Source organism: Budorcas taxicolor, chromosome 9, assembly GCF_023091745.1.
Source record: "Budorcas taxicolor isolate Tak-1 chromosome 9, Takin1.1, whole genome shotgun sequence".
NCBI classification, from domain to species: Eukaryota; Metazoa; Chordata; class Mammalia; order Artiodactyla; family Bovidae; genus Budorcas; species Budorcas taxicolor.
Window position 1 is genome coordinate 88582269 of NC_068918.1, and position 26005 is coordinate 88608273.

Here is a 26005-nt window from a genome sequence, read left to right on the forward strand (position 1 = left end):
CTAGACAGTATATTAAAAAGCAGAGACATTACTTTGCCAACAAAGTTCCATCTAGTCAAGGCTATGGTTTTTCCAGTAGTCATCTATGGATGTGAGAGTTGGACCATAAAGAAAGCTGGGCATCGAAGAATCGATGCTTTTGAACTGTGGTGTTGGAGAAGACTCTTGAGAGTTCCTTGGACTGTGAGGAGATCCAAGCAGTCAATCCTAAAGGAAATCAGTCCTGTATATTCATTGGAAGGACTGATGCTGAAGCTGAAACTCCAATACTTTGGCCATCTGCTGTGAAGAACTGACTCATTGGAAAAGATCCTGATGCTGGGAAAGACTGAAGGCAGGAGGAGAAGGGGATGACAGAGGATGAGATGGTTGGATGGCATCACCAACTCAATGGACATGAGTTTGAGCAAGCTCTGGGAGCTGGTGATGGACAGGGAGGCCTGGTGTGGTGCAGTCCATGGGGTCACAAAGAGTCAGATGCAACTGAATGACTGAACTGAACTGACATCCTTTTACTTTTCTGTATAGTCATTCTGTTAGTTTTTGAGAGTTGGACATTGAAATTTCAACTAAAAATCTTGATTTCTCTACTTAAAAAATAATTGTAATATATAGTAGAACTATATGTAACTTTGTTCTGTATTTTTCAAGTTTCCTGTAAATGTGTTATCATACTTTCATAATTAAAAAAAAGGAAAGAGGGAAAAAAAAGGGTAAGGAAAAGTTAACTTTGGAATTAGGCAGACTTGTGTTTGAATTTACCTTCTGAGGGTCTTAGTTTTCTCACTTGACAAATGGGATTATTAATACCGACCACACAGAATCATCATGAAGCTTAAATGAGGATACATATACACAAGGCCTGCCCTAGTCCCCACTTGCTAGTAGGTGGTCTGGCCCCACGTTAACAAGGTGTTGATTTAATGGCAGAATCAGGACCAGTCTCACTTACAGTTCAGCACTGCTTCTACACCAGGAGTCTAATTTGAGAAACAAGTTCAAGCGAACTAATGAATCCTTCTCATCGTAGGTAACAAAGAACACATTTTAAGCCAACTGTTGCCATTTCCCTTAGAAGTATTAGCATGGCAGAAAAAGTTACACTGGGAGAGAAGGCTGTGAAGTGGAATCACTGTATTTCTTCTGGACCTCTAAAGACAGAACAGAGAATTTATTTATAAATCATAACATGATGGAGAAATAAACACGGTTGGAGGCTGTTATATTTTAGGCTATTAGGATATTTAAATTATATTTCTTTAAAAGCTACAGAATGAGTTATGAAGTTGTCTGGCTTTGGGGTGGGTGGGAGTGAAGGGTGGTGGGAGTTTGACCTTTGCGTCATTGGAGGTGACCCCCCCCACACCCAACTGGGAGTCGGGTGGGAGCTCCATACTCCTAGAGCTGCATTCTGTCTCTGCCTTTGGTAATAGTATTCCCGAAAATTCATGTGCACCTGTATACCTAAAACATGTTGTTTTTTTTTAATTAAGTTGTGTCAAAATTGCACATGTTTTATGCCATATTTTTAAGTGGAAGAATAGAAGGATGGCTTTGTCTGTCTACTTTATTCAAACCTATATTAATTGCCAATATTAATTTGATATACACATTGCTACTATTTTATATATATTTAGACACATATGCAAGTTAAAGGGTGATGTAAAAATTAAACAGCAGCTGTAAAGTTTTCTTCTGCATCACACAACAGATTACTTCTTTCAGTGCATCTCTCAATTCCTTTAGAATAATTTAGGCTTCAGACTACATACGTGTTCAACATTGTACTTGATAACAGTCCAAAGGCACTTAAGGGAAATTTACTCATTACTCATCGGTGGCCAATTCAGAATACAAACGTTTTGAGGGAGGACTTAAAAGTCATACAAACAACTAAGATAGCACACTGATCTTATACTAAAAGAAGGGAAATAATAAATAATGGTAGCCTTGTTAATGCACCTATTTAGATTTCTACACATATCTCTTTTATAAAAGACTAATTTAGAAAACCTGGTTATGGAGAGTGAATCTCATTTAATGATTTTAATAAGATCTTGTATTTATGTAATGTTTTAAACTTCTTAAAATTAATTCTTGACTCACAGGAATTATATTTCCATTCATTGTTAATGCGCTAATGTAGAAAATATCAAAAAGAAATCATATTTTCACTTTTTAGCTAGGAGACCTTAATTAAACCCAAGTGCAGCTTCAGCTTTCCTGCTAGAATTGTTAAGTATCTAGAAAACAGCCTGAAATTGGTGGTGACAGGAAAGTGTCACCTACAGAACGCCTGTGCGGCATCAGGATGCGTGCCCGTCATCTTTACAGGCACTCTGATTTCACTCTCTGAGTTAAGCCTTATTTTCATTTTAAATGAGGGAACTCAGCATCTGGGAGAGCAGGTCTGAAACTGGAGCAGTGCCATCTGACTGCAAAGTCAGGGCGTGGCCCAGGATTCCTGAGTCCTGGATGAGCAGTCACACCAAGACTTGGAAGCTGAGCCCAGCTCCAAAGGAGGGTCTCTGACAGAGACTGCCAGGTTCTACTACACTCGTCTTCTCTGAACCTAGGCGTTTCTCTAGACCTCATTTCCCAGGCTCCTTTGCAGCCCACAACCACATGGCGATGTGCTAGCCAATGAATGAGCAGACGTGAGCCATGCCCAGGCTGGGGAGATAATGAAAGATGCATGTCCCTTCTGTCATTTCTTTCCCCTTTGCCAGCTGGACCGTGCATGTGGGGGTCAGTGTGAACACAAAGGTAAGTGATAAGCCCTAATGGGATGGCAGAGACAAAAGATACAAGCACCACTTTAAAGGAAAGCATCCCCCACCACCCACCCACTTACCCCAGACTAGATGAGCTCCAAAATCACTGCAGATGGTGACTGCAGCCAGGAAATTCAAAGATGCTTACTCCTTGGAAGAAAAATTTTGACCAACCTAGACAGCATATTAAAAAGCAGAGGCATTACTTTGCCAACAAAGGTCCATCTAGTCAAGGCTGTGGTGTTTCCAGTAGTCACGTATGGATGTGAGAATAGGACTACAAAGAAATCTGAGCACCGAAGAATTGATGCTTTTGAACTGTGGTGTTGGAGAAGACTCTTGAGAGTCCCTTGGACTGCAAGGAGATCCAACTAGTCCATCCTGAAGGAAATCAGTCCTGGGTGTTCAATGGAAGGACTGATGCTGAAGCTGAAACTCCAATACTTTGGCCACCTGATGTGAAGAACTGACTCATTGGGAAAGACCCTGATGCTGGGAGGGATTGTGGGCAGAAGGAGAAGGGGACGACAGAGGATGAGATGGCTGGATGGCATCACCGACTCAAAGGATGTGAGTTTGAGTAAACTCCAGGAGTTGGTGATGGACAGGGAGGCCTGGCGTGCTGCAGTCTATGGGGTCACAAAGAGTTGGACTCGGCTGAGCGACTGAACTGAACTGAGAATTGAGCTGCATTTGTGAGTCAGCTGTGATATTCTGGTTCTGTTGGTTACAGCCCTTTAGAGTACAGTATCCAGCTGAGCTTTCTTCAGGGGCCTTGGTTTGGGGGAACCAGAGACTGAGGGCTGCGAGTGCTATCCTGACCACCTCCATCTCAGAGATGGTTACTGTATTTTTATTTTCACAAAGGATGGAAAAGTTCAGAGGATCCTCCCTGAAATGTTTGTCAGGGAGCCCAGATTTTAAAATTAGATAATTGGCAAAAAAATTTCCTGCATTCCTCAGGCACACGGATGTTGCTACCTGGGAAACCAGACACGGCTGAGTCTGGGTGGCGGGGAGTGGGGGAGACGAGGGGTGAAGAACAAACCGCAGCTCAGGAGCAGAGCATGTTCACAGGGCCCATGTTCAGTGGGGCGGTCTCAGGCTCTGGGGGGCCAAGTATTCAGAAGCTGCTTCAGAGTCTCACAGGTGGCTGTTACAGATGAAATTGTGTCCCTCAAAAACTCATATGCTGAAGCCCCCAACCTTAGAATGTGACCGTATTTGGAGATGGAGCCCTAAGAGGTAACCAGAAGCTATGAGAGCATTAGAGTGGGCTCTAGTCTGACCTGACTCGTGTCCTTACAAAAGGACATGAGCAGAGATGGAGACCCCACGGCTGTACACACGGTGAGATGACCGTATGAGGGGACACACGGCGTGACAGCAGCGGTCCCCAGGCCAGGGGGAGAGTCCTCCCCGGAAACCAAAGCTGCTGGCACCTTGCCCTCGGGGTGCCAGCCTCCTCTTCACTGTGAGAGCATAGATTTCTGCTGTTTAAGCCACCCAGTCCGTAGCATCTTGCTGTGGTGGCCCTAGAAATCTAATCCAGCGTTGTTGTGTGGCTGCTCAGTCGTGTCCAACTCTTCGACACCCCAAGGGCTGCAGCAGGCCAGGCTGCTCTGTCCTTCACCACCTCCCAGAGCTGTTCAAGCTCATGTCCACTGAGCGGATTATGTCCTCCGACCATGCAATACAGAGGAATCGAGCAGACACACCGTGACAGTAGCAGGGGGACAATGACAGAAGCCTTCACAGGGGAACCGCAAGCGAGATCCATGACCGGCGGCTGGGGGAGCGGAGGGCGGGGGAGGGGAGAGGGCAGACGGCTTCAGAGCGAAGGCAGACAGAACGGTGCCACTTCCTCGAACGCTATCCCTAACCCCCTCCCTTTCACTATTTCCACTCTTTTCACAGTGTTTCCCTCTATAAATAAATAACTCCAAGACAGATGACTTCTAGTAAAAGCTTCAAAATCTGAAAATATAAGAAATATTAATTTTCCAAACTCCTAAGTGGAGTCAGTAATAGAGCATAGAAGATGGCCTGGCAGATGGTCACATTTTCCTGGGAACATATAACATAATTACTTGATTCAGATATCATATATTTATTTCCATCTTGACACTAAAATGTTAAACCACTCCTCCTCTTGCTAAATTGATCTGCATTTAAAACATTAAATTGTTTCACTGTGCTCCTTAGCAACTCAGTGATATAAACTCTCATGAATATGTAAATCAACCCCTCTAAGCACATTATTAATTATTTCAAAGATAGTTGGAGGTCACCAGCTCATAGCAATTTCTATGCATGAAGTCTCATTAATACAAGACATCACACATTAAGGAAGAATAAAGTTTTGTCACAGTGACTGGGGGAGCGTGTGTGTGTGTTTCAAGTGGCCAAAGTAACAGACAGAACTAACCCCATTCACCAGCAGGCAGTGAACACAGCTTATGGACGATGATGAGGAAGTAATAAAGGAAAGCACATTCTTCAACTGGAGCTATTTTTTAAAAGGCAACATTAGTCCAAATCAGGAAATGTGAACTTAAAATCCAAAGCAACTTCTGTTTCAAATAAACTTAAATTTTCTTGGACCTAGAGGCCACAGATAGCCCGAATTTGCTCAGGGTAAAACCGTAACAAGCTCAGCAAACGCGTGGCTCATGAAGATAGGGTAAAGCTCTTTCCTGAGACACAGGAGCGCGGACGCTAGGGTCTGGCCCTGGTGTCTCTCACTCTCTGCCCTCTGCCCTCTGCCAGCCGCCTCTTTGGCAGCTGGAAGTCAGCCTCTCCTTAGGCGGTTCTCAGCGGCTGAAACGCTCTGATGAAAAGTGTGGGACAGCTGCCGTGGAGCGGGCATGGAATGAAATGCAAAGTGGTCGACAGTAGAGCCTAGAATTACTCACAAATGAAGGAGCATATCTAACAGTTAGTGGGCTGTACTTTTAAAAATTCATAATCTAAGTGTAAGACTTATTTTCACTAAATTGTGATAAAATCGATCTTGCCCAGGTAACTCGTCAGAGTCCCTACTACAGTTTGCCTTTTTATCTCTGAATGGGAACTCAAAATGCACCTGCCGAAAAAGCTAACCAAAACCTGTTTTCACACAGGACAGCACCTGAGATGAGGAAGATAAACAGAAACAAAGCTATTCTCTAGAGTGATTAACACAATATATATAACAAAAATAATGATGAAATAATAATACTGGAATACTGTTCATGTGCTCAGAGGCTTTCTGAAGGTTTAACTGGAATTGACATTGCCTCTGGTAAAGGAAATTTGGCAAAACCAGTCAAGCAGCAATTTGAAAGTTAAAAGCAGGGAAATATTTGTATTATTTAGGGAAGTATATACATAGGTGGTGATGTTCCAAGGAAAAGCAAGGTAATGAATATCACAAAAGTCAAGATAATATTTGCATCAGGACTTCCCTGGTGGTCCTCGCGCTTCCCTGGTGGCTCAGACAGTAAAGAATCTGCAATGTGGGAGACCCAGGTTTGATCCCTGGATCCATGGGGTTGTAAAGAGTTGGAGACGAATGAGTGACTTTCACTTTCCCTAGTGGTCCAGTAGTTAAGACTCAAGCTTCCAATGTAAGGGACATGGGTTCAATCTCTGGTCAGGGAACTAAGATCGCACATGCCTTGTGGCAAAAAAAGAAAAAGATAATAGTTGCATCAAGGCAAGAGGGAGGAGGCTGGGATTGAGGAGGGCACATGGAGGGTGTCTGGACTGTTGGTGGTACAGCTTTTCCTGATTTGGGTGATGGTTACATAGGTTCTCCGTGAGGATACAAATCTACATAACAATGTGTTTAAACACTGCTGTGTATGCAGAGTTCAGTTCAGTTCAGTTCAGTCACTCAGTCGTGTCCGACTCCTTGCGACCCCATGAACCGCAGCACGCCAGACCTCCCTGTCCATCACCAACTCCCGGAGTCCACCCAAACACATGTCCATTGAGTCGATAATGCCATCCAACCATCTCATCCTCTGTCATCTCCTTCTCCTGCCCTCAATCTTTCCCAGCATCAGGGTCTTTTCCAATGAGTCAGCTCTTTGCATTAGGTGGCCAAAGGATTGGAGTTTCAGCTTCAACATCAGTCCTTCCAATGAATACCCAGGACGGATCTCCTTCAGGATGGACTGGTATGCATACCATGTCTCCTAATAAAGGTACAAACACCTCAAGCCATTTAAAATGATACACTTACAGGTCAATTAACATTCTACTGACTCTGATTATAATCCTTCCAGCCTCAGGAGAGCACCTTCTGTACTTTTAATGCCAAGTGCACAGACTCGAAAACCATGCTGGCTGCCAAGAAGGCCAGGGAGATGAATACGGGAATATACACTTTAATAAAAAGAAGAAGAAAGACTAAAGATAGCTGTTCTGAACAACTCTTGGTGCTATGTTAAGGATTTATAAGCATCTTTCTAGAATTCTTTGGATAAGTAATAAATTAATACTTGAAGATGGTTTGCTTTTGACCTTATAAAACAAAGGTAGAATGCTCTTGTTAAGAGTTCAGGGCAGAAGTAGGTGGATAGAAATTGTTTTTGCCTCCTGCTAGCTATTCAAGGCATTACCACTTTACTTCTGTTATTTAAAATGCTATTTTATTTTTAACTACTTAATAAGATGCAAAAGGCAAAAGGAGGTTTGCAAAGTAGAAACCCGAGAAAGTAAGAATTGGGGTGAGGTTTACTGGAACACGGGCTTCTCTGGTGGCTCAGACGGTAAAGAATCCACCTGTAACGTGGGAGACCCAACCTACTCCAGTATTCTTGCCTGGAGAACTTCATGGACAGAGGAGCCTGACGGGCGACAGCCCATGGGGTCGCAAAGAGTCGGACACGGTCGACACTTTCACTTTCAGTTACCAGGACACGGGGCTCCTCGGGAACAGAAACAGAGCAATTCTGCTGCTGGTAACACCTCAAAGCAGCAGAGAGTCCCTTCATTTGTAAGACTCTAGAGACACACGCAAGCATCACACAGATGTGTGGGCCACTGGTCCCCAGTGAAGGCGGGCTCCACACAGGCAGCCTTTCCAAGGCCACACCCGCCTTCACAGACAGGGCCGGTGGATCTGGCTGCACGGAGCTCCTGAAGGCCATCAGCTCTGTCCTACAGCTCTGTCCGCGGTCCTTGCCCGTGCACCGTCACTCCTTATAATGAAGCTCCGTGATGGAGCACTGTGCCAGTGTCAGGTGGGGAAAGGAAAGCTGAAAGCCACTCAGTAAATTTTACGTCCTCCATCCTGTCTGCCAGTGAGAAAGAGGGCTGTGGGCTTGCGGTCCTGTCTGCTTTCCCTCCTGCACACACAGCCAGACCGAAGCCCCCCACTCCTGGTCTCCCACCCCTCACCCTGTGCGGTTGGGTGGGGCCACGCGGCTGAGTTCTGGAATAAGGACTATGGGCCGAAGTGCAGGGGGCCATTCCCGGGCCTGGGCTCTAACCAACCCTCCCCGCCCGCCACCCCCACCCCCATTCGATGCTCCTGCTCTGGCTTCCTCTGCCCGCCCACCTGGGTGAAAGGGTGCAGTGGGGACTCCGGGGCCGCTGATAACAGCAGAACCCCTAGGTAACCGGAGGCTGAGTCTGACTCTCTGAATGACGGTGTGGGGCACAGCCCCCCACCCCCACCTCCAGCCAGCCTGCCCTGGAGCATGACACCATGCCAATCAACCTGCATTCCGATCAGCCTCGATTTTGTTAGAGGAGTTAGGTTACCATCCTGACATTCCCGTGCCTCATACATTCAAACCAAAGGAAAGCTACCAGAATTGCTAAACCACCCCCAAAAGAAAGAACTAAAAGTTTAGCAGCATTACCCTCAGAAAATAAGGAAGTTTGATTTAATTTCAAGTAATTTTGAGGCAGAAAGAACATTGGCTTTGGATGGCAAGCTCGTCAGCTGCTTGAATCCTCTGCTGCCATCTTCACAGTGGCTATTACAATTGGTCAAGATCTTTGGCCTCCTGATATGAAGAACTGACTCATTTGAAAAGACTCTGATGCTGGCAAAAATTGAAGGCAGGAGGAGAAGGGGATGACAGAGGATGAGACGGCTGGATGGCATCACCGACTCGATGGGCATGAGTTTAAGCTCCAGGAGCTGGTGATGGACAGGGAGGCCTGGTGTGCTGCAGTCCATGGGGTCACAGAGAGTAGAACATGACTGAACTGAACTGAACTGAGGGGCTAGGAGGAGGACAGGTTGTATATTTTGATTTTTAATTTCTTAAAGGATTTGGATGTAAGTTGTGTTCGATCATTCTGTGCACAGCTCACTCTTACCAGCCGGTGGAAGGCCCCTCAATCTGTCATTTGTTCTCACTCCCATTTTCCCCTTTGCCCTTCAACCCTCCTGTCTGCACCTGTCTCCTCCTCTGCCCTTGTCACGGGCCCGCTCCCTGGAATATTTGCAACATCTAGAGAATGTGTGCATGGACAGGCTTCTAGGCAGTTTGCTAACATTTCAGAGCTCTAATATGACTTGCCAAATTACTTTTCAGAAATATTTAAATTCACATTTTACCTCATTTGAATATATGTCCATCATGTTATATATTATGCTTTAAAGTAGCAATTCTTTAGCAACTAATTATACTGAGTTTTCAGTATATGTGGTGACCATTTACACACCTTGTTTGGTGATCTATCTTTTAATATACTTCCTACTTTTTGATGCGGTTTTAGAAACTATGTGGACTTGGATTATTTGTGTGTATTTGGGAAAGCAATTTTCAAGAGCCAAAACTATCACTTATGTTGGATGTTATGCTTAGCCTCCTGAAAAGTTGTCTAGGAACCAGTCTTCTTGACTCTCCAGACATCAAGAATATTTCTGTTTCTCAAAAGGCCAGAACTATCTGTCTCATGCATAATGGCTTCTCAGGTGGTGCTAGTGGTAAAGAACAAGACACACGGGTTTGATCCCTGCGTTGGGACCATCCCTTGGAGGAGGGCATGGCAGCCCACTCCAATATTCTTGCCTGGAGAGTTCCATGGACAGAAGAGTCTGGAAGGGTTATAGTCCACGAGGCTGCAAAGAGTGGGACATGACTGAATAGATTTAGCATCAGTTCAGTTCAGTTTAGTCATTCAGTCGTGTCCGACTTATTGGGACCCCATGGATTGCAGCACGCCAGGCTTCCCTGTCCATCAGCAGCTCTCGGAACTTGCTCAAAATAATGCCCATCAAGTCAGTGATGCCATCCAACCATCTCATCCTCTGTCGTCCCCTTCTCCTGCCTTCAATCTTTCCCAGCATCAAGGTCTTTTCCAATGAGCCAGTTCTTTGCATCAGGTAGCCGAAGTATTAGAGCTTCAGTTTCAGCATCAGTTATTCTAATGAATATTCAGGACTGATTTCCTTTAGGATGGACTGGTTGGATCTTCTTGCAGTTCCAAGGACTCTCAAGAGTCTTCTCTAAGTTCAAAAGCATCAAGTCTTTGATGCTCAGCTTCCTTTATAGTCCAACTCTCACATCCATATATGACCACTGTATGCTTAGCATGCACGTATGTGAAATCACTGACTGAGACACTTAGGACACTGTTGGACTGTGGTTGGTGAGTGGGCGTATTAGATAGAAAGAAAGTGTCATTCTATGCTATACGAAGATGGGAATTGTATGAAAAGTGAACTGAGAGGAGAAAGGTAAAAAAGATGACGTGTTGAAGGCAGAGAGGGGTGCACTCGCATCCCACACACTATAGGGAGGTAGGGGCTGCCCTGGGACACCCCAAAGCTGCAGGACACCGGTGCTACCAGGACTCACAGTGGACTAGAGGAAAACACAATTCGCAGAGTCTTCATCATATAAATTCTGTTTTTATTTTAGCTGCTCTTTAGACTGTGTGTGCGTGCCAAGTCACTTCAGTCACGTCTGACTCTTTTGAGACCCCATGGACTGCAGGCTGCCAGGCTCTTCTGTCCATGGGGATTCTCTAGGCAAGAATACTGGAGTTGTTGCCACGCCCTCCTCCAGGGCATCTTTCACACCCAGGATTCTGTGTCTGTTATGTCTCCTTCATTGGCAGGTGGGTTCATTCCCACTAGCGCCACCTGGGAAGTCTAAATTCTAAAATGCTGCTGCTGCTGCTAAGTCACTTCAGTCGTATCCGACTGTGTGCTACCCCCTAGATGGAAGCCCACCAGGCTCCCCCATCCCCTGGATTTTCCAGGCAAGAACACTGGAGTGGGTTGCCATTTCCTTCTCCAATGCATGAAAGTGAAAAGTGAAAGGGAAGTTGCTCAGTCATGTCTGACTCTTAGCGACCCCATGGACTGCAGCCCACCAGGCTCCTCCACCCATGGGATTTTCCAGGCAAGAGTACTGGAGTGGGGTGCCATTGCCTTCTCCAGAATTCTAAAATAAATCTATCTGAATCCCCACAAGGTGGATAAGTGACAGTCAGTGTTAACAGCACATCTGCAAAGGGCTTTGGCACTTCAAATTAATTCCTAGCAAGGAATGTAATAACTAGATACAGCAAAAACACAGCCAATATTTCACAATAATTGTGAAGTTTTTCCCGAAGCCCTTAACTTCATGCAAGAGTTTGTTAGAGGCCCTGGAAACAGGCCATTTTGCTTGTGTTTGTCCACCTCTTTTTCAACTCCCTTAATGTTTATTGAAAAACCTTATGCTGGTTAGCAAGTCACCTCACTCGTGGGAAAACAGGTAAGGGCAGTGAGAGTATTTTCAGGCTTATTAACGCTACAATCTCCCACGGAAAATACCTCACTACTCAGAGAACGCTCACCTGGAAGAAGTGCTCAAACATGGGGCCTCTATCAGATACAGAGGGCTGCCTCTGCCAGGAGCCAGCGTGAGGAACTCCGCCCATGGCAACGGTCATGAGGAAGGAGGCTTTGGCATATGCAAAGGCGAGATCGAGCCTCAGGAGACCCCCTGTTCCCGAGCATCTACCCCCAAAACCAGAGTGCCTACTTTACTGTTTTATGCTCTCACCTACACTTCTGACTTTACGGGGGGCTCTCTCCCATCATCACCTCTCTTGGAGAAGGAGTTAACTTGCAGCTCCAGTTAATAAAAATTCCTGGGTGTGACAAGAGTGTTTCAACTTACAAACTATTCTGAAGGTTCTCTAGCCTGCCTGACCAGGTTCGTCTGGCCACATGTGATTGTTTACAGCCTCCCAACCGTGAGAGGCATGAGATGCTTTAAAACTTTCTAAATACAGACTCTTTTGAGAAGCTACAAAATTATTAGTATAGTATAGTAGATTGATTAGAAATTATATTGGTGAAGGGTTTTCATTTGTTGAGCCAATATTTGCCGCTAAATCTCCATATTCCCTGCCCTTATAATGAATATAACTAGCATATAGGAAAAATAAGTATTAACCTTTAAGATTAATCATGTTAAACCTTAGACTAAGTAAATTCCTTTCTTGATTGTAACCCACTACACCCTCACCCTATAGGAATGCAACTTTATTTGGAGGGTGGCGCCTGGTTTAAGAAAAAATCACCTCTGGAAAAAATAAGTTTTCTGGTTAACTGACGGTTATCAAAAAGGGCCATAAAATGTCAGCAGGCCTCATGGCCAGAAGATGATGTAAAACCCATAAGACCTTTGTATACATTTATATCAGCACCTGATTTTGACAAGGGTTAGGTCTGCTGACCCCCGCGTGACTCTGTATTCATCCCTATGTATAACAAAAAGTATATAAGCAAACCTGAAAAATAAAGAAATCGGATCAGGTTCTGGAAAGACTGATTCCCCCATGTCTTTCTTTCTCTCCCCTTCTGGCTGAATTCACATCTGGAGCATGGGTACTGAGTTTAATTGGCATTCCACGTAAACCAAGTTATTCAGCCTCTTTTTCTCCACTAATATTTCTTACTACACTATCCATTTCTAATCTCTCTCTATATCTGTAATTAAATAAGTTTTTTCCTAGGACGCCAATTCCGTCTCCCCTTCGAATTACCCTGGATCCACCGGGGCTGGACCCCAGCACGCCTCCAGAGGTCTCCATCCAGGTGGTCTCAGGCCTGGCCTGGGCACTGGGCTTGTGCCATCTTCACAGTACGGCGGAAGCCAACACAACATTGTAAAGCGACTATCCTCCGACTGAAAATTAACAAACAAACAAACTGCCATGTTATTGAAATCAGCAGTGCAGGTTGAGAAGCAGAGTCCAGAGAGGAGCAAGGTGGGCGTGGGGAGAAACACAGCTTCGGTGCAACCAGCTGGGCTGAAATCTCAGCTCAACCCTTCCTGACTCTGTGATGCTGCCACTCAATCCTACTGAGCCTTTATTTCTTCCTTGGAAAAATACAGAGAATTCCTACTTGTCAAGTTTGCTGCTGGTTTAAATATGAAAAAGTGCCCCAGAATTAGAGACACTTTTCCCTTGATGCTCTTTCCCATAGAGCTTTTAGAGGTATGGTACTTCGGTGTTTACAGACTTATTGACTTGTATAGTGATTAAGAGCACACTTCTAAAGCCACAACTAGCTGACTCAATACCGGCTCTGTTACATCAGTTCAGTTCTGTTCAGTTCAGTCCCTCAGTCAGGTCTGACTCTTTGGTGACCCCTATGGACACCAGGCTTCCCTTTTCATCACCAACTTCTGGAGCTTACTCAAACTCATCTCCATTGAGTCGGTGATACCATCCAACCATCTTATCCTCTGCCATCCCCTTTTCCTCCCGTCTTCAATCTTTCCCAGCGTCAGGGTCTTTTCCAATGAGCCAATTCTTCTCATTGAGTGGCCAAAGTATTGGAGTTTCAGCTTCAGCATGAGTCCTTCCAATGAATTTTCAGGACTGATTTCCTTTAGAATGGACTGGTTGGATCTCCTTGCAGTCCAAGGGATTCTCAAGAGTCTTCAGAAGGGGACGACAGAGGATGAGATGGCTGGATGGCATCACTGGCTCGGTGCACATGAATTTGGGTGAACCCCGGGAGTTGGTGATGGACGGGGAGGCCTGGTGTACTGCGATTCATGGGGTCGCAAGGAGTCAGACACAAGTGAGTGACTGAACTGAACTGAACTGAACTAGTGATTAAGAGCACACTTCTAGAGCCACAGCTAGCTGAATAAATACCGGTTCTGTTACATACCAGCTGCAATACCATGTGCTGTTTAGTTAACGTCTGTGAGCCTCAAATGCTTCATCTCTAAACTGGAAGAATGACAACATCCAGCCCAATAGGGCTTTGTGGGGATTAAATGAATGTATGTATGTAAGCATCCCAGTGTGACCTTATACAGGGAAAGTACTCAGTAAGGGCTCTAATCATAACTTATTTTTAACTATCAGGGAAATAAAATTCAGCATTCCACTCTTATAAAGCATAACATAAATTCTGGTCAAATGAGGAGCTCATACAAAAGAAGCAGGGTTTCTACTTGAATGGTATTTTGAACCAGTTTTAATTGTTCATCATAAAAATTATGGCAATGGAAATAGTTGGTTCACTGTTGACTGGTCACACCTTGAAGAATGCGTCTGTCTAAAATTGACCTTTGAAGGCATTTAGCTTAAGGAGGTTCGAAAAGATTTGAAAGATCAGGTTTGGAAAAAAGAACATCTTATTACAGACGTTTTGAGGGTAAGGGATATTGGACTTTTATGCTGAGTGAACTCCGGGAGTTGGTGATGGACAGGGAGGCCTGGCGTGCTGGGATTCATGTGGTCGCAAAGAGGCAGACACGACTGAGCGACTGAACTGAACTGAGAATGGTTTCTAGCCTGTCTCAGTTTGTGGTTATTTGCCACATTCTCTTTTAATAACAAAATATACAGAAAGGCAGCTTTCTGCCTCCTGTTAAACATGAAAGCAAAGATGTGTTAGAGAAGATCCTTTCTCAATAGTAAGTGGCATTTTAAAAAATAAAAGCAAAACTTTATGGAATATTACATTTATATGACTGGCAATAAAGTAGATACAGTCACAAAAATATTTGAAAGGATTCCCCCCCCCCAAAAAAAAACATACAAAGTAAGCATATTTAAAATTCATTCATTCCCTACCTCATTCACAGTTAAAATGAAGAAGATGAACTCAGGAATGCATAGAGGTATAAAAATGTCATTAACACAGTTAATGTAAAAAAAAAAAAGGTATTTAAAAGATAACTAGACCATAGTAAATTCATATAATGTATTTCAGTGAGATACAGCTTAACCAGGCAAATATTTTATTTCACTTAGAAGCTGTCAGTTATCCTTTGGCAAAGAAATAGCGAAGTAAAAGCTAGTTGACACACGTTCCTTATAAAAATATAAGAGACTGAACCCTGTTAGCTTTTCCTGCTGCTGTAAGGGACTGTCAAATGTGTCCTATATAGAAAATACTTTTGAAGAAAAAAATATAGAGTATATTCACTTAGCCTATCCCTAGAGAAAAAGGTGAGATTTTTTTAAGTGATGGAGAAAAAGAAGTGTAGAAGGATCTTAAACTTAAGATACTCAGCCTCATTCAAAATGAGAAAAAACATGTATGTGGAAATGCCATTTTTGCAAAGGTAAGATTGGAAAGTGGCCCCCAGAGTCCTGCGGCTGCTCTGTTGGTGAGGGGGTGTGGGACCTGCTGCTCTTACACGTCACTGGTGAGAATGGAAGACAGCATACTTTTGGGGAGAAGAGTTTGGAAACATAAAAATAAATACATATTTTTCCCTTCAATACAGCAATCCCACTCTCGGACTCCATCTCGGTGATACTCTGATCAAGACCATGAAAATACATGTGCATACAAGCCTATTGTTTGTACCAATACTTGTAACTAAAAAAATGAAAGCTGTTTACCAAATATCGGAACAGTAAAGTATAACCACACAAGGGAATTCAATAATGTTACTTTTTCCGTGAAGAAAATATACGCATATTACTAGGGCGAGATCTACAGAATATATAATGTACAGGTAAAAAAAAGGAAAAGGAAATATGCATAGTATTCTACTTTTTACTTAAGAAGATGATGCAAACTCCTCAATCTACATCATCTATAATCTGCTTATGTGTTTTAAAGTAGGAGCTTTTTCAAATAAAGGTCTACACATACATTGTAGAGAAAAGGAGTATCGAAGGGAACGGTAATAAAAGTTATATTGTTTGGAATATAATTATTTCATAGCTTTGACTTTGCAATCATGTTAATATTTTGTATACATATAAAAATATAAACTATAAAAACAAAATACATTTTAAAAATAGTTAAAAATATGTGTGAAATTGGTGACATAATTATACAGTAACTGTACATGACTCTATACCTCTATGACAATATACCCTAATGACAAAACAAACTGCATCAACACTGTTTTCAGTAATCACACTTTCGTGTTGGTATTCTGAAACAGATACTATTGTATACGTATTATGAAATGAGAGAAATGAGTAATTATGTTAATATCACTCAGTAATAAGATTTTTTGCTAAGGGAAGAAGCAATGACAGTTTTAAGATCAGTGACTTCAAGTAAGAATTCCATAACCCTGGATATAAAGTGCAAATGTCAGTATAAATACAGTTTTTACCTTTTAAAAAATGCATGTCTCCTAGCTCTTTCAGCTAGGCCTAGAAAGAGTGACCAACCTGCTAACAGTGAGCACACCAAGCCCTAGGACTGTGATTTCTAAATGCCATTTCCTGTTTTGAAGGAACCAGATTCCCCACCACACTCCATATACAGAAATTAACTTAAAAGGAATCAATGACCTAAATATGAGAGCTAAACTATTAGAAAAAGCGTAGGGATAAATCTTCCTGAAATGGGATTTGGCACTATATTCTAAAATTTGACGTCCAAGGCACAAGCAACAAAAGAAAATATAAATTAGACTTTATCAAAGTTTAAAACTTTTGTGTATCAAAGGACATGGTAAAGAAAGTGGAAAGACACAGAATGGGAGGAATGCTTGCAAATCATGTATCGGTGAGGCTCTAGTATCCAGAATAAATAAAGAGCTCTTACAACTTAACAACTAAAAGACAAACAACCCAATTAAAAACAGGCCAAGGACTTGAACAGACGTTTCTCCAAAGAAGATATACAAATGGCAAATGAGCATATGAGAAGACATTCAACATCACTGGTCATTAAGGAAACACAAATCAAAACCATGAGACACCACTTTATACTTAACAAGGTGGCTACTTAAAAAATAGAAAATATTAATAGCAAGTGTTGGTGAGGATGTAAAGAGATAAGAACCCTTATTTGTCGTAGTGGAAATGTAACCTGATGAAGCAACTATGGAAGCTAGTATGTTGGTTCCTTACGAGGCAGAATTACCATATGATCTCAAAACTGCACTCCAAGAGTAGGGAAAACACACATCCAGACAGAGACAAGTATTCAAATGTCTATAACAGCATCACTGATAACAGCCGGAAGACGGAGACAATGCACACCAGTGGATGAATGGGTCAATATGTTACAGTATATCCATATAGTGAAATACTATTCAGCCACAAAAATAACAAAGGACGGATCCCTATCACAACTTGGATGAATGTCAAGAACATGCCAAGTGAAAAAAAGGCAGACACAAAAGGTCACAGATTTTGTGATTCCTTTTATATGAATATTTAGAATTGGCAAGTCCATAAGGCAAAAAAAACAAAACAAAACAGATTAGTGCTTGCCAAATGATGGGGGAAATAGAGAATGGGAGGTGACTACTTAATGGATATAGAATATTATTATGCAGTGATGAAAAAGTTTTGAAAGTAGAAAGAGGTAGTAGTCACTGCATAGCAATATTAAAGCAAAAAAGGCCACTGAATTGTACACTTTAAAATGGTTAATTGTATTTTATGTGAATTTCACCTCATAAAAAAAATACATCTAAAGAGATAGCACAAGTAAAGGATGTTTTGCAATGTTGGAAGATATAAAACATTTAAACAGATATTTCAGCTTTGTATCATTCTTTCTTTTTAAATACATGTTCTTTCATATAATATTTATGTAGGTGTTCAAAATTTTTAACAATAGAGGTGTATGATAAAAAATTGCTCTAAATCGAGGTTAATAAATCTCTACTTTTCAGGGTGAATTGATAGACATACTTTGTACACATTGGCTGAATAATATTTTAAAATTTATTTTCAATGCCTTTATGTAGATTGTACATTTTCTAGTTCAACACAGGTCCTTCAAACCCTAGGGTTTTATATTGTGATTCAAACATTAATTTTCTTGCCCAACCATGATCACATAGAGTCTGGATTTTCAATTCCTCATTAGGGAATTGGGTATATTTAAGATAGTTTTATATCAACAATTCTCCTTTTTCTGTTCTTAATCAATTAGAAATGGAGGAAACAATGCTAGACTTACCCACGCAAGGCAGAGAGTAGCCAAGCTGCGGGTCGTGGACAAACTGCCGATCGTTGAGTCTGGTCACGCAGTACAGGTGGAAGCAGTCTAAGCAGATGACGTGGCGGTGGGTGCACTGGAAAACCAGGACGGGGCTCCTGCGGAGGCAAAGACATTTCCTCTAGTCCCCCAAGGCTGGAGATGCAACGTGCAGCCTAGGACACTTTCCGGAGTCTTGTAGGGTTGCTTAGGGCATGCTCCATGTGGGGAACTGCGCTGCTAAGCCCTGGGCTCGCACATACCAACACTACCTCTGCAAAATAGGAAACAGCTTGCGAACTGTGAAGAAGGTTGATTTTCTTAACTTTTATTTTTCATACAACCATGTTGACTAATCAGCTATTTAAATCCAAGTTCAGATACAAGCTCTTTCTAGACCCCTTTGACTTATATTCCCCAATTAACCTACTCATCATGCCATCCACTTACATATATTTCCAGTGATTCACTATTTCATCATGATGTTGTTATGTTTCTCTTCTCTTGTGAGACTATGATCTCTGTGACAGTAGACACTGAGTCTACTTGATATTAATATTCTCATAGCACCAGGCCTCGTAAGATTTTAAATAAATGATCCTTGAATTTAGTTACAATATTAAACAGTATATAAACCCGAACTCCCCCCAAGTCAAAAGAAAAATTATCAAAACATGTTAAAGAGTCATTCATATCTCATTGGCAAATAGAAAAGTAGAACTTAGAAATAAAAGATTATCTAACAGAGATTCATCTATGACAAGATTTTGTCTATTATGCTCCCCCATCTACTCAAATACTCAATTTCTTAAAGTTAGGAGAGTACTAATAAATCTATATATATAAGTCCTAAAAAGTTTGCTCTTCCTTAAAAGACCACAGAAAAAATCTGCCAAGTAACCACTATTTTTTTTTTTACTAGTAAATGAACTGCATGAGTTTATGACAAAAAGGAGACAAAAATAATATATTAATTTGAGATCAGCCCCAAGGCAATTTTAATAGTAAGAAAGTCATTGGATTTTATCTTGATAAGCCTATTTTCTATAGGATGATAACAAACTACAAAATATTTTTCATTTCATACCCAGTTCTTAACAGAGAAAAGCTCTTCCCCTAAAAATAAAAGAACAGAAGATAACTTCATAATAGTTAACAAGATTTTAAAAATTTTGTTTTCCTACTCATTTCAAAACAATATATAATACACACAAAAAATGGAAAGGAAACCTTGGTATTTTAGTCTCTCGAGCCAATAAGATGATGGTCAATCCATCTGAGTAAGAGCGTCCCTGAGGTTTTTACGTGCTTCCATTTCCCCACTCTGCGCCCACTGACAGCCCCTCAGGGCCATTTCCATTGCCAGGGCCTTTTTCAATTGGGTATTAACTGTGTTCTGAATTTTCAGCCTCCTCTCTTCTAACAGCCTCCCCACTGAAGACAATGCAATACAATGCTTGCCTGTTTCTAAGAGCAGAGTCAGGCTTGCACACACGCCTTACTCCCTCCAGATGACCCTATGCACCTGCTATATTTACCTCGTTCTTTCAGGACTACGTTCTGTAAAAAAGGTTATTCATTCTGATTTTAGCAACGTGGTTGACTCAGCCTTTATAGACCCCTGATCTGCTATCAATACAGAGAAACACTGGATAAACTATGAGAGCATTTATAAAAATGTGCCTATATATAACACGGTTAAAAAGAAAGCCTGGCAATTACCAGGTAGAAGAAAAATAGAAAGAAAACTTATATAAAAGCCAAAGCAGTCAGTTTGGACTGTGGACCCTGCCAGGGTCCCAGAGAGATGTTCAGATGCATGGCATGTAGCCAACTCGTCTAGCAAATATATTCTTTCCATCCCTATTAATAGAAGGAAGAATAGAAAGAGTTCCCTTTCATGTCTAGACAACAGTACACATTTATAGTTTTGCCTTCAGTTAAAATATGTTTCAGTTAAAATAAGTCCTAAAGAATTTACACCACTTAGTCAACTCATAGAACATCAATTGCTCTGCTTTAGAGATCTCTTCAAGAAAATCAGAGATACCAAGGGAGTATTTCATGCAAAGATGAGCACAATAAAGGACAGAAATGGTAAGGACCTAAGAGAAGCAGGAGAGATAAGAGGAGGTGGCAAGAATACACAGAAGAAGGGTACACAAAAGGTCCTAATGACCCAGATAATCACGATGGTGTCATCACTCACTTACAGCCAGACATCCTGGAGTGTGAAATCAAGTGGGTCTTAGGAAGCATCACTACAAACAAAGCTAGTGGAGGTGATGGAATTCCAGTTGAGCTATTTCAAATCCTAAAAGATGATTCTGTGAAAGTGTTGCACTCAATTTGCCAGAAAATTTGGGAAACTCAGCAGTGGCCACAGGACTGGAAAAGGTCAGTTTTCATTCCAATCCCAAAGAAGGGCAATGTCAAAGAAAGTTCAAACTACCACACAATTGCACTCATTTCACATGCTAGCAAGGTTATGCTCAAAACCCTTCAAGCTAGCCTTAACAGTACATCATGGACTTCCCTAGTGGCTCAGACAGTAAAGTGTCTGCCTACAATGTGGGAGACCCAGGTTCAATCCCTGGGTAGGGAAGATCTCCTGGAGAAGGAAATGGCAACCCACTCTAGTATTCTTGCCTGGAAAATCTCATGGACAGAAGAACCTGGTAGGCCACAGTCCATGGGGTAGCAAAGAGTTGGATATGACTGAGTGACTTCACGTCACTTAACAGTTCGTGAACTAAGAACTACCAGATGTACAAGCTGGATTTAGAAAAGGCAGAGGAACCAGAGATTAAATTGCCAACATCCATTGTATTATACACGAGAATTCCAGAAAAACATCTACTTCTGCTTCATTGACTACACTAAAGCCTTTGACTGTGTGGATCACAACAAACTACCAGTTCAGATCAGTTCAGGCACTCAGTCGTGTCCGACTCTTTGTGACCCCATGAATCGCAGCACGCCAGGCCTCCCTGTCCATCACCAACTCCCGGAGTTCACTCAGATTCACGTCCATCAGCCTGTGATGCCATCCAGCCATCTCATCCTCGTCGTCCCCTTCTCCTCATGCCTCCAATCCCTCCCAGCATCAGAGTCTTTTCCAATGAGTCAACTCTTCGCATGAGGTGGCCAAAGTCCTGGAGCTTCAGCTTTAGCATCATTTCTTCCAAAGAAATCCCAGGGCTGATCTCCTTCAGAATGGACTGGTTGGATCTCCTTGCAGTCCAAGGGGCTCTCAAGAGTCTTCTCCAACACCATAGTTCAAAAGTATCAATTCTTTGGCATTCAGCCTTCTTCACAGTCCAACTCTCACATCCATACATGACCACAGGAAAAACCATAGCCTTGACTAGACAGACCTTAGTTGGCAAAGTAATGTCTCTGCTTTTGAATATACTATCTACGTTGGTCATAACTTTTCTTCCAAGGAGTAAGCATCTTTTAATTTCATGGCTGCAGTCACCATCTGCAGTGATTCTGGAGCCCCCAAAAATAAAGTCTGATACCGTTTCCACTGTTTCCCCATCTATTTCCCATGAAGTGATGGGACCGGATGCCATGATCTTCGTTTTCTGAATGTTGAGCTTTAGGCCAACTTTTTTGCTCTCCTCTTTTACTTTCATCAAGAGGCTTTTGAGTTCCTCTTCACTATCTGCCATAAGGCTGGTGTCATCTGCATATCTGAGGTTATTGATATTTCTCCCGGCAATCTTGATTCCAGCTTGTGTTTCTTCCAGTCCAGCGTTTCTCATGATATATTCTGCATATAAGGTAAATAAGCAGGGTGACAATATACAGCCTGGACGTACTCCTTTTCCTATTTGGAACCAGTCTGTTGTTCCATGTCCACTTCTAACTGTTGCTTCCTGACCTGCATACAGATTTCTCAAGACGCAGGTCCGGTGGTCTGGTATTCCCTTCTCTTTCAGAATTTTCCACAGTTTATTGTGATCCACAATGTCAAAGGCTTTGGCATCGTCAATAAAGCAGAAATCGATGTTTTTCTGGAACTCTGTTGCTTTTTCCATGATCCAGCGGATATTGGCAATTTGATCTCTGGTTCCTCTGCCTTTTCTAAAACCAGCTTGAACATCAGGGAGTTCACGGTTCACGTATTGCTGAAGCCTGACTTGGAGAATTTTGAGCATTACTTTACTAGCGTGTGAGATGAGTGCAACTGTGCAGTTTTCATTCCAATTCCAAAGAAAGGCAATGCAAAAGAATGCTCAAACAACAAACTATGGAAAATTCTTAAAGTAATGGAAATACTAGACCACCTTACCTGCCTCCTGTGAAACCTGTATGCAGGTGAAGAAGCAACAGTTAGAACTGGACATGGAAAAATGGACTGGTTCCAAATTGGGAGCTGTATATTGCCACCCTGCTTATTTACCTTTTTTATGCAGAGTGTGTGCTAAGTGACTTCAGTTGTGTCTGACTCTTTGTGACCCCATGGACTATAGCCCACCAAGCTCCTCTGTCCATGGGTTTCTCCAGGCAAGAATACTGGACTGGGTTGCCATGCCCTCGTCCAGGGGATCGTCCCAACCCAGCAATTGAAGCTGCATCTCTTATGTCTCCTGCATTGGCAGGTGAGTTCTTTACCACCAGCACCACCTGGGAAGCCCCTATGCAGAGCACGTCATGCATAATGCTGGGCTGGATGAGCACAAGCTGGAATCAAGATTACTGGGAGAAATATCAACAACCTCAGATATGCTGATGATACCATGTTAATGGCAGAAAGTGAAGAGGAACTAAAGAGCCCCTTGATGAAGGTGAAAGAGGAGACTGAAAAAAGTTAGCACTCTTTAGCAGCTGAGAAAAGACTTTGGAGGTCATTTTAATAAATCTGACATGAGTTACTAAGGAATTGGAGCACGTTGCGCTGGTGGATCTAGGCGTGGAAATGAGAAGATGGATATGAGTGACATTTCTGAGGAGAACCTGCCAGGACCTATATTCTCATGGGTCTTTTATTCCTTCTGACATTCCTCTGTGCCCTTTGCTCCGACTGCACATAAATGTTAATTGACCAATCCAGAAAATGATTTTACCCCAGTGAGCCAGGTTACAGAGCAGTTAATCAAAACCTAAATAAAGTTCCCAATCATATATAAAAAAATCATATACAAATGCTGCACTTGACATTACTTCAGAGTTATTTGTAAGCAACGATTTCCCTGCTTTTATTAAAGGAGTGATCCAAAGACCCTTTATTCAAAAAGGAGAACCATCATATGACATTTGAGGTGTGTGTGTGTGTTAGTCACTCAGTCGTGTCTGAGACTTAGTGACGCATGGACTGTAGCCCACCGGGCTCCTCTGTCCGTGGGATTCTCCAGGCAAGAATCCTGGAGGGGGTTGCCATTTCCTCCTCCAGACATCTCTTATATGTGGAATCTAAAAGAAATGATACGAATGAATTGCAAAACAGAAAGTGACTCACAGACTTAGAAAATGAATTTATGGTTGCCAGGGGAGGGGCCAGTCAAGGACGTTGGGAAGGTCACGTAAACATTGCTTTATTTAAAACAGAGAACCAGCAAAGACACATTGTACAGCACATGGACCTCTGCTCAGTGTCTTGTGCCAGCCTGGATGGAGAGGGGAGAGTGGACGCATGTATGTGTATGGCTGAGTCCCTTATCTGTGTGCCTGTAACCACCACAACATTGCTAATGGGCTATACCCCAATACAAAATGTTTTTGGTGTTTTTTTTTTTTTAAATAAAAGTATTAAGCATAATTGAGAGTCCTAGTAAAACTTACAGTGAGGCATTCTCATACAGGACAGAAAGTAAAAGACTGTTCCACAGTAATCCAAACATGGAAACTAGCGTAAAATTAGTTCTCTAGTACCTACAGAATGGTACCCATTTTTTTTCATATTTTTCTGATAAAATGCACAGTTTTCTACCTCATCCGTTTTCTCTCTCTTCACACACACACTTGATTCCTTTATGTTCCCTCTCTCTGCCAAATCTTCTCCATCTCTGTCTGGTTTTTTGTCACAGATACATTTTCATGTATACCCACTAAGAGAGAGGCTGTGGTTCCAACTTCTCAACTGAACGTGACATATACTGAATGCAACGTGCCAAAACTTTCAAGATATGTAAAGCTAAGACAGCAAGTCTAGGCTCTAAAGAAACCAAAAATCTAACACAGCAGGTAGGGAAGGGACACACATAAGCATGACACAGGGCAGAATATTTGAAGTTACGCTAAAGATTAGGAAACGGAAAGCAGCCTCTAAGATGCTCCCCCAAATCCCCACCGCCTGGTCTGCATGCTTTCGTGTACTTTTCCCACACATTATATGAAGTGACCTGCTGGAAGTGCAGGGAAAATGCAGAAATCCCAACGTGGGACTTCCAGGACTAGACCAGAAAAGAAACTACACTGCCTTTGCTCTCTCCCGGGTCACCGGCTCTGAGCAAAGGGAACAGCCATGTTGTGAGGAACCTCGAGCAGCCTGTGGAGGCATCCACAGGGCGGGGAACCGAGGCGTTTGGTCAACAGCCAGCACTGACTCGGCAGCCACCTAGGCCAAACATCTCTGAAGTAGATTCTCCAACCGAAGACTATAGATCTGGCTGAATCTTGACTATAACTTCATGAGACACGAGTCATGAGCAAGAATCATCCAGCTAAGCTGCTCCCAAGTTCATGGCCCACGGAAACTGTCAGTTGTAACACTGACAGTTGTCTTACAATGCCAAGCTTTGGGATATGTTTTTTTAATGCAACGATATACGGCCAACACAGGCGCAGAGGAGGAAGAGATCATGTCCACACAATAGGTAGGAAAAGAACTCATGAACGTAGTGGCGTTTAAAGGAGGATCCAGATTCCAGCACATGGACCTAGAGAAAACATTCCAGGTCTAGAGAAGAGAGGGAAAGTACAGAGCATGGAAGGTGACCGCTGAGTTACGTAGTACAGCTGGTTTCTTCCTTCACCCCAGCAAAAAGCAAAATAAAGAGAAATATTATATTTAGCAATAGTAGAACTTGTAATACAACAAAAAACCATGAATATTAGAATAAAAATGTTAAGTATAAAATCATTGAGGAGTTTAAAAAGTGCAATTTCCTCACTGGAAGGGGAAAATTAGCTCTCAAATTTAGCTAACATGTGACCCTTGAAAATGCACAGGCTGTCTTTACAGCGTTTAGTCTGTGCTGCCGTAACACAGCTGTTATGCTCCAGTTAGCAATCTTACCAAGCTCTCTTCAGACTACTTGTACATGAACAACGATGACTCCTGGGAATTTAATAAAGCATTTGATCAGATACAAATAATTAGAGGGAGAGAGCTACACCATTAAATAACTCAAGTTTATCTTCTTAACAACTGTCACTGTAAATCCCTTTTAGTTAAGAGATTACTTATAAACAATAAATAAATGACCGAAATCTCTGAAACCAAATGCACTTTCATCTATATTTAGCCACATTACCTACTAATTGCCCAAGTACACGACCAACAAAAAAGTACCCAAGCCCACGCCTCCCTGCAGACACGCTGGAGATAACATTTTAGCCCACATATGTCGCGCAAGTTCATTACTCGAGTTAGCCAAGTGAGCAGTCCCCGTCGCTGGAGAGGCCCCTGATCCGAGGTACTAATTGATAGAGCCAACTTTTAGAAATTAAAATGAGCTTCAACAGTTGAATGACCTTCAAGATTCCTCCCAGCAGCCAAGTCAAAATCCTGAAGTAAGTTCACTCGCCCATTAGTCAGCCTGGAATCAGAATCCTATTAAGGCCCTGGCAGATCCGAAACAAGCTCATTAACTGCTTCTTCCAATTCCTTCTTGCCTCC

At 42.4% G+C, this 26005-nt stretch overlaps 1 protein-coding gene across 2 annotated transcripts in view; it reads right to left on the bottom strand.

The window, feature by feature from the left end:
• PRKN (parkin RBR E3 ubiquitin protein ligase) overlaps window positions 1–26005 on the bottom strand; it is a 1201361-nt gene that overhangs the window by 408081 nt on the left and 767275 nt on the right. For both annotated transcript variants that reach the window (XM_052645487.1, XM_052645486.1), the window contains exon 7: window positions 18139–18275. In XM_052645487.1, coding sequence (XP_052501447.1) covers window positions 18139–18275 — 137 coding nt within the window. The remainder of the gene's footprint in view (window positions 1–18138; window positions 18276–26005) is intronic.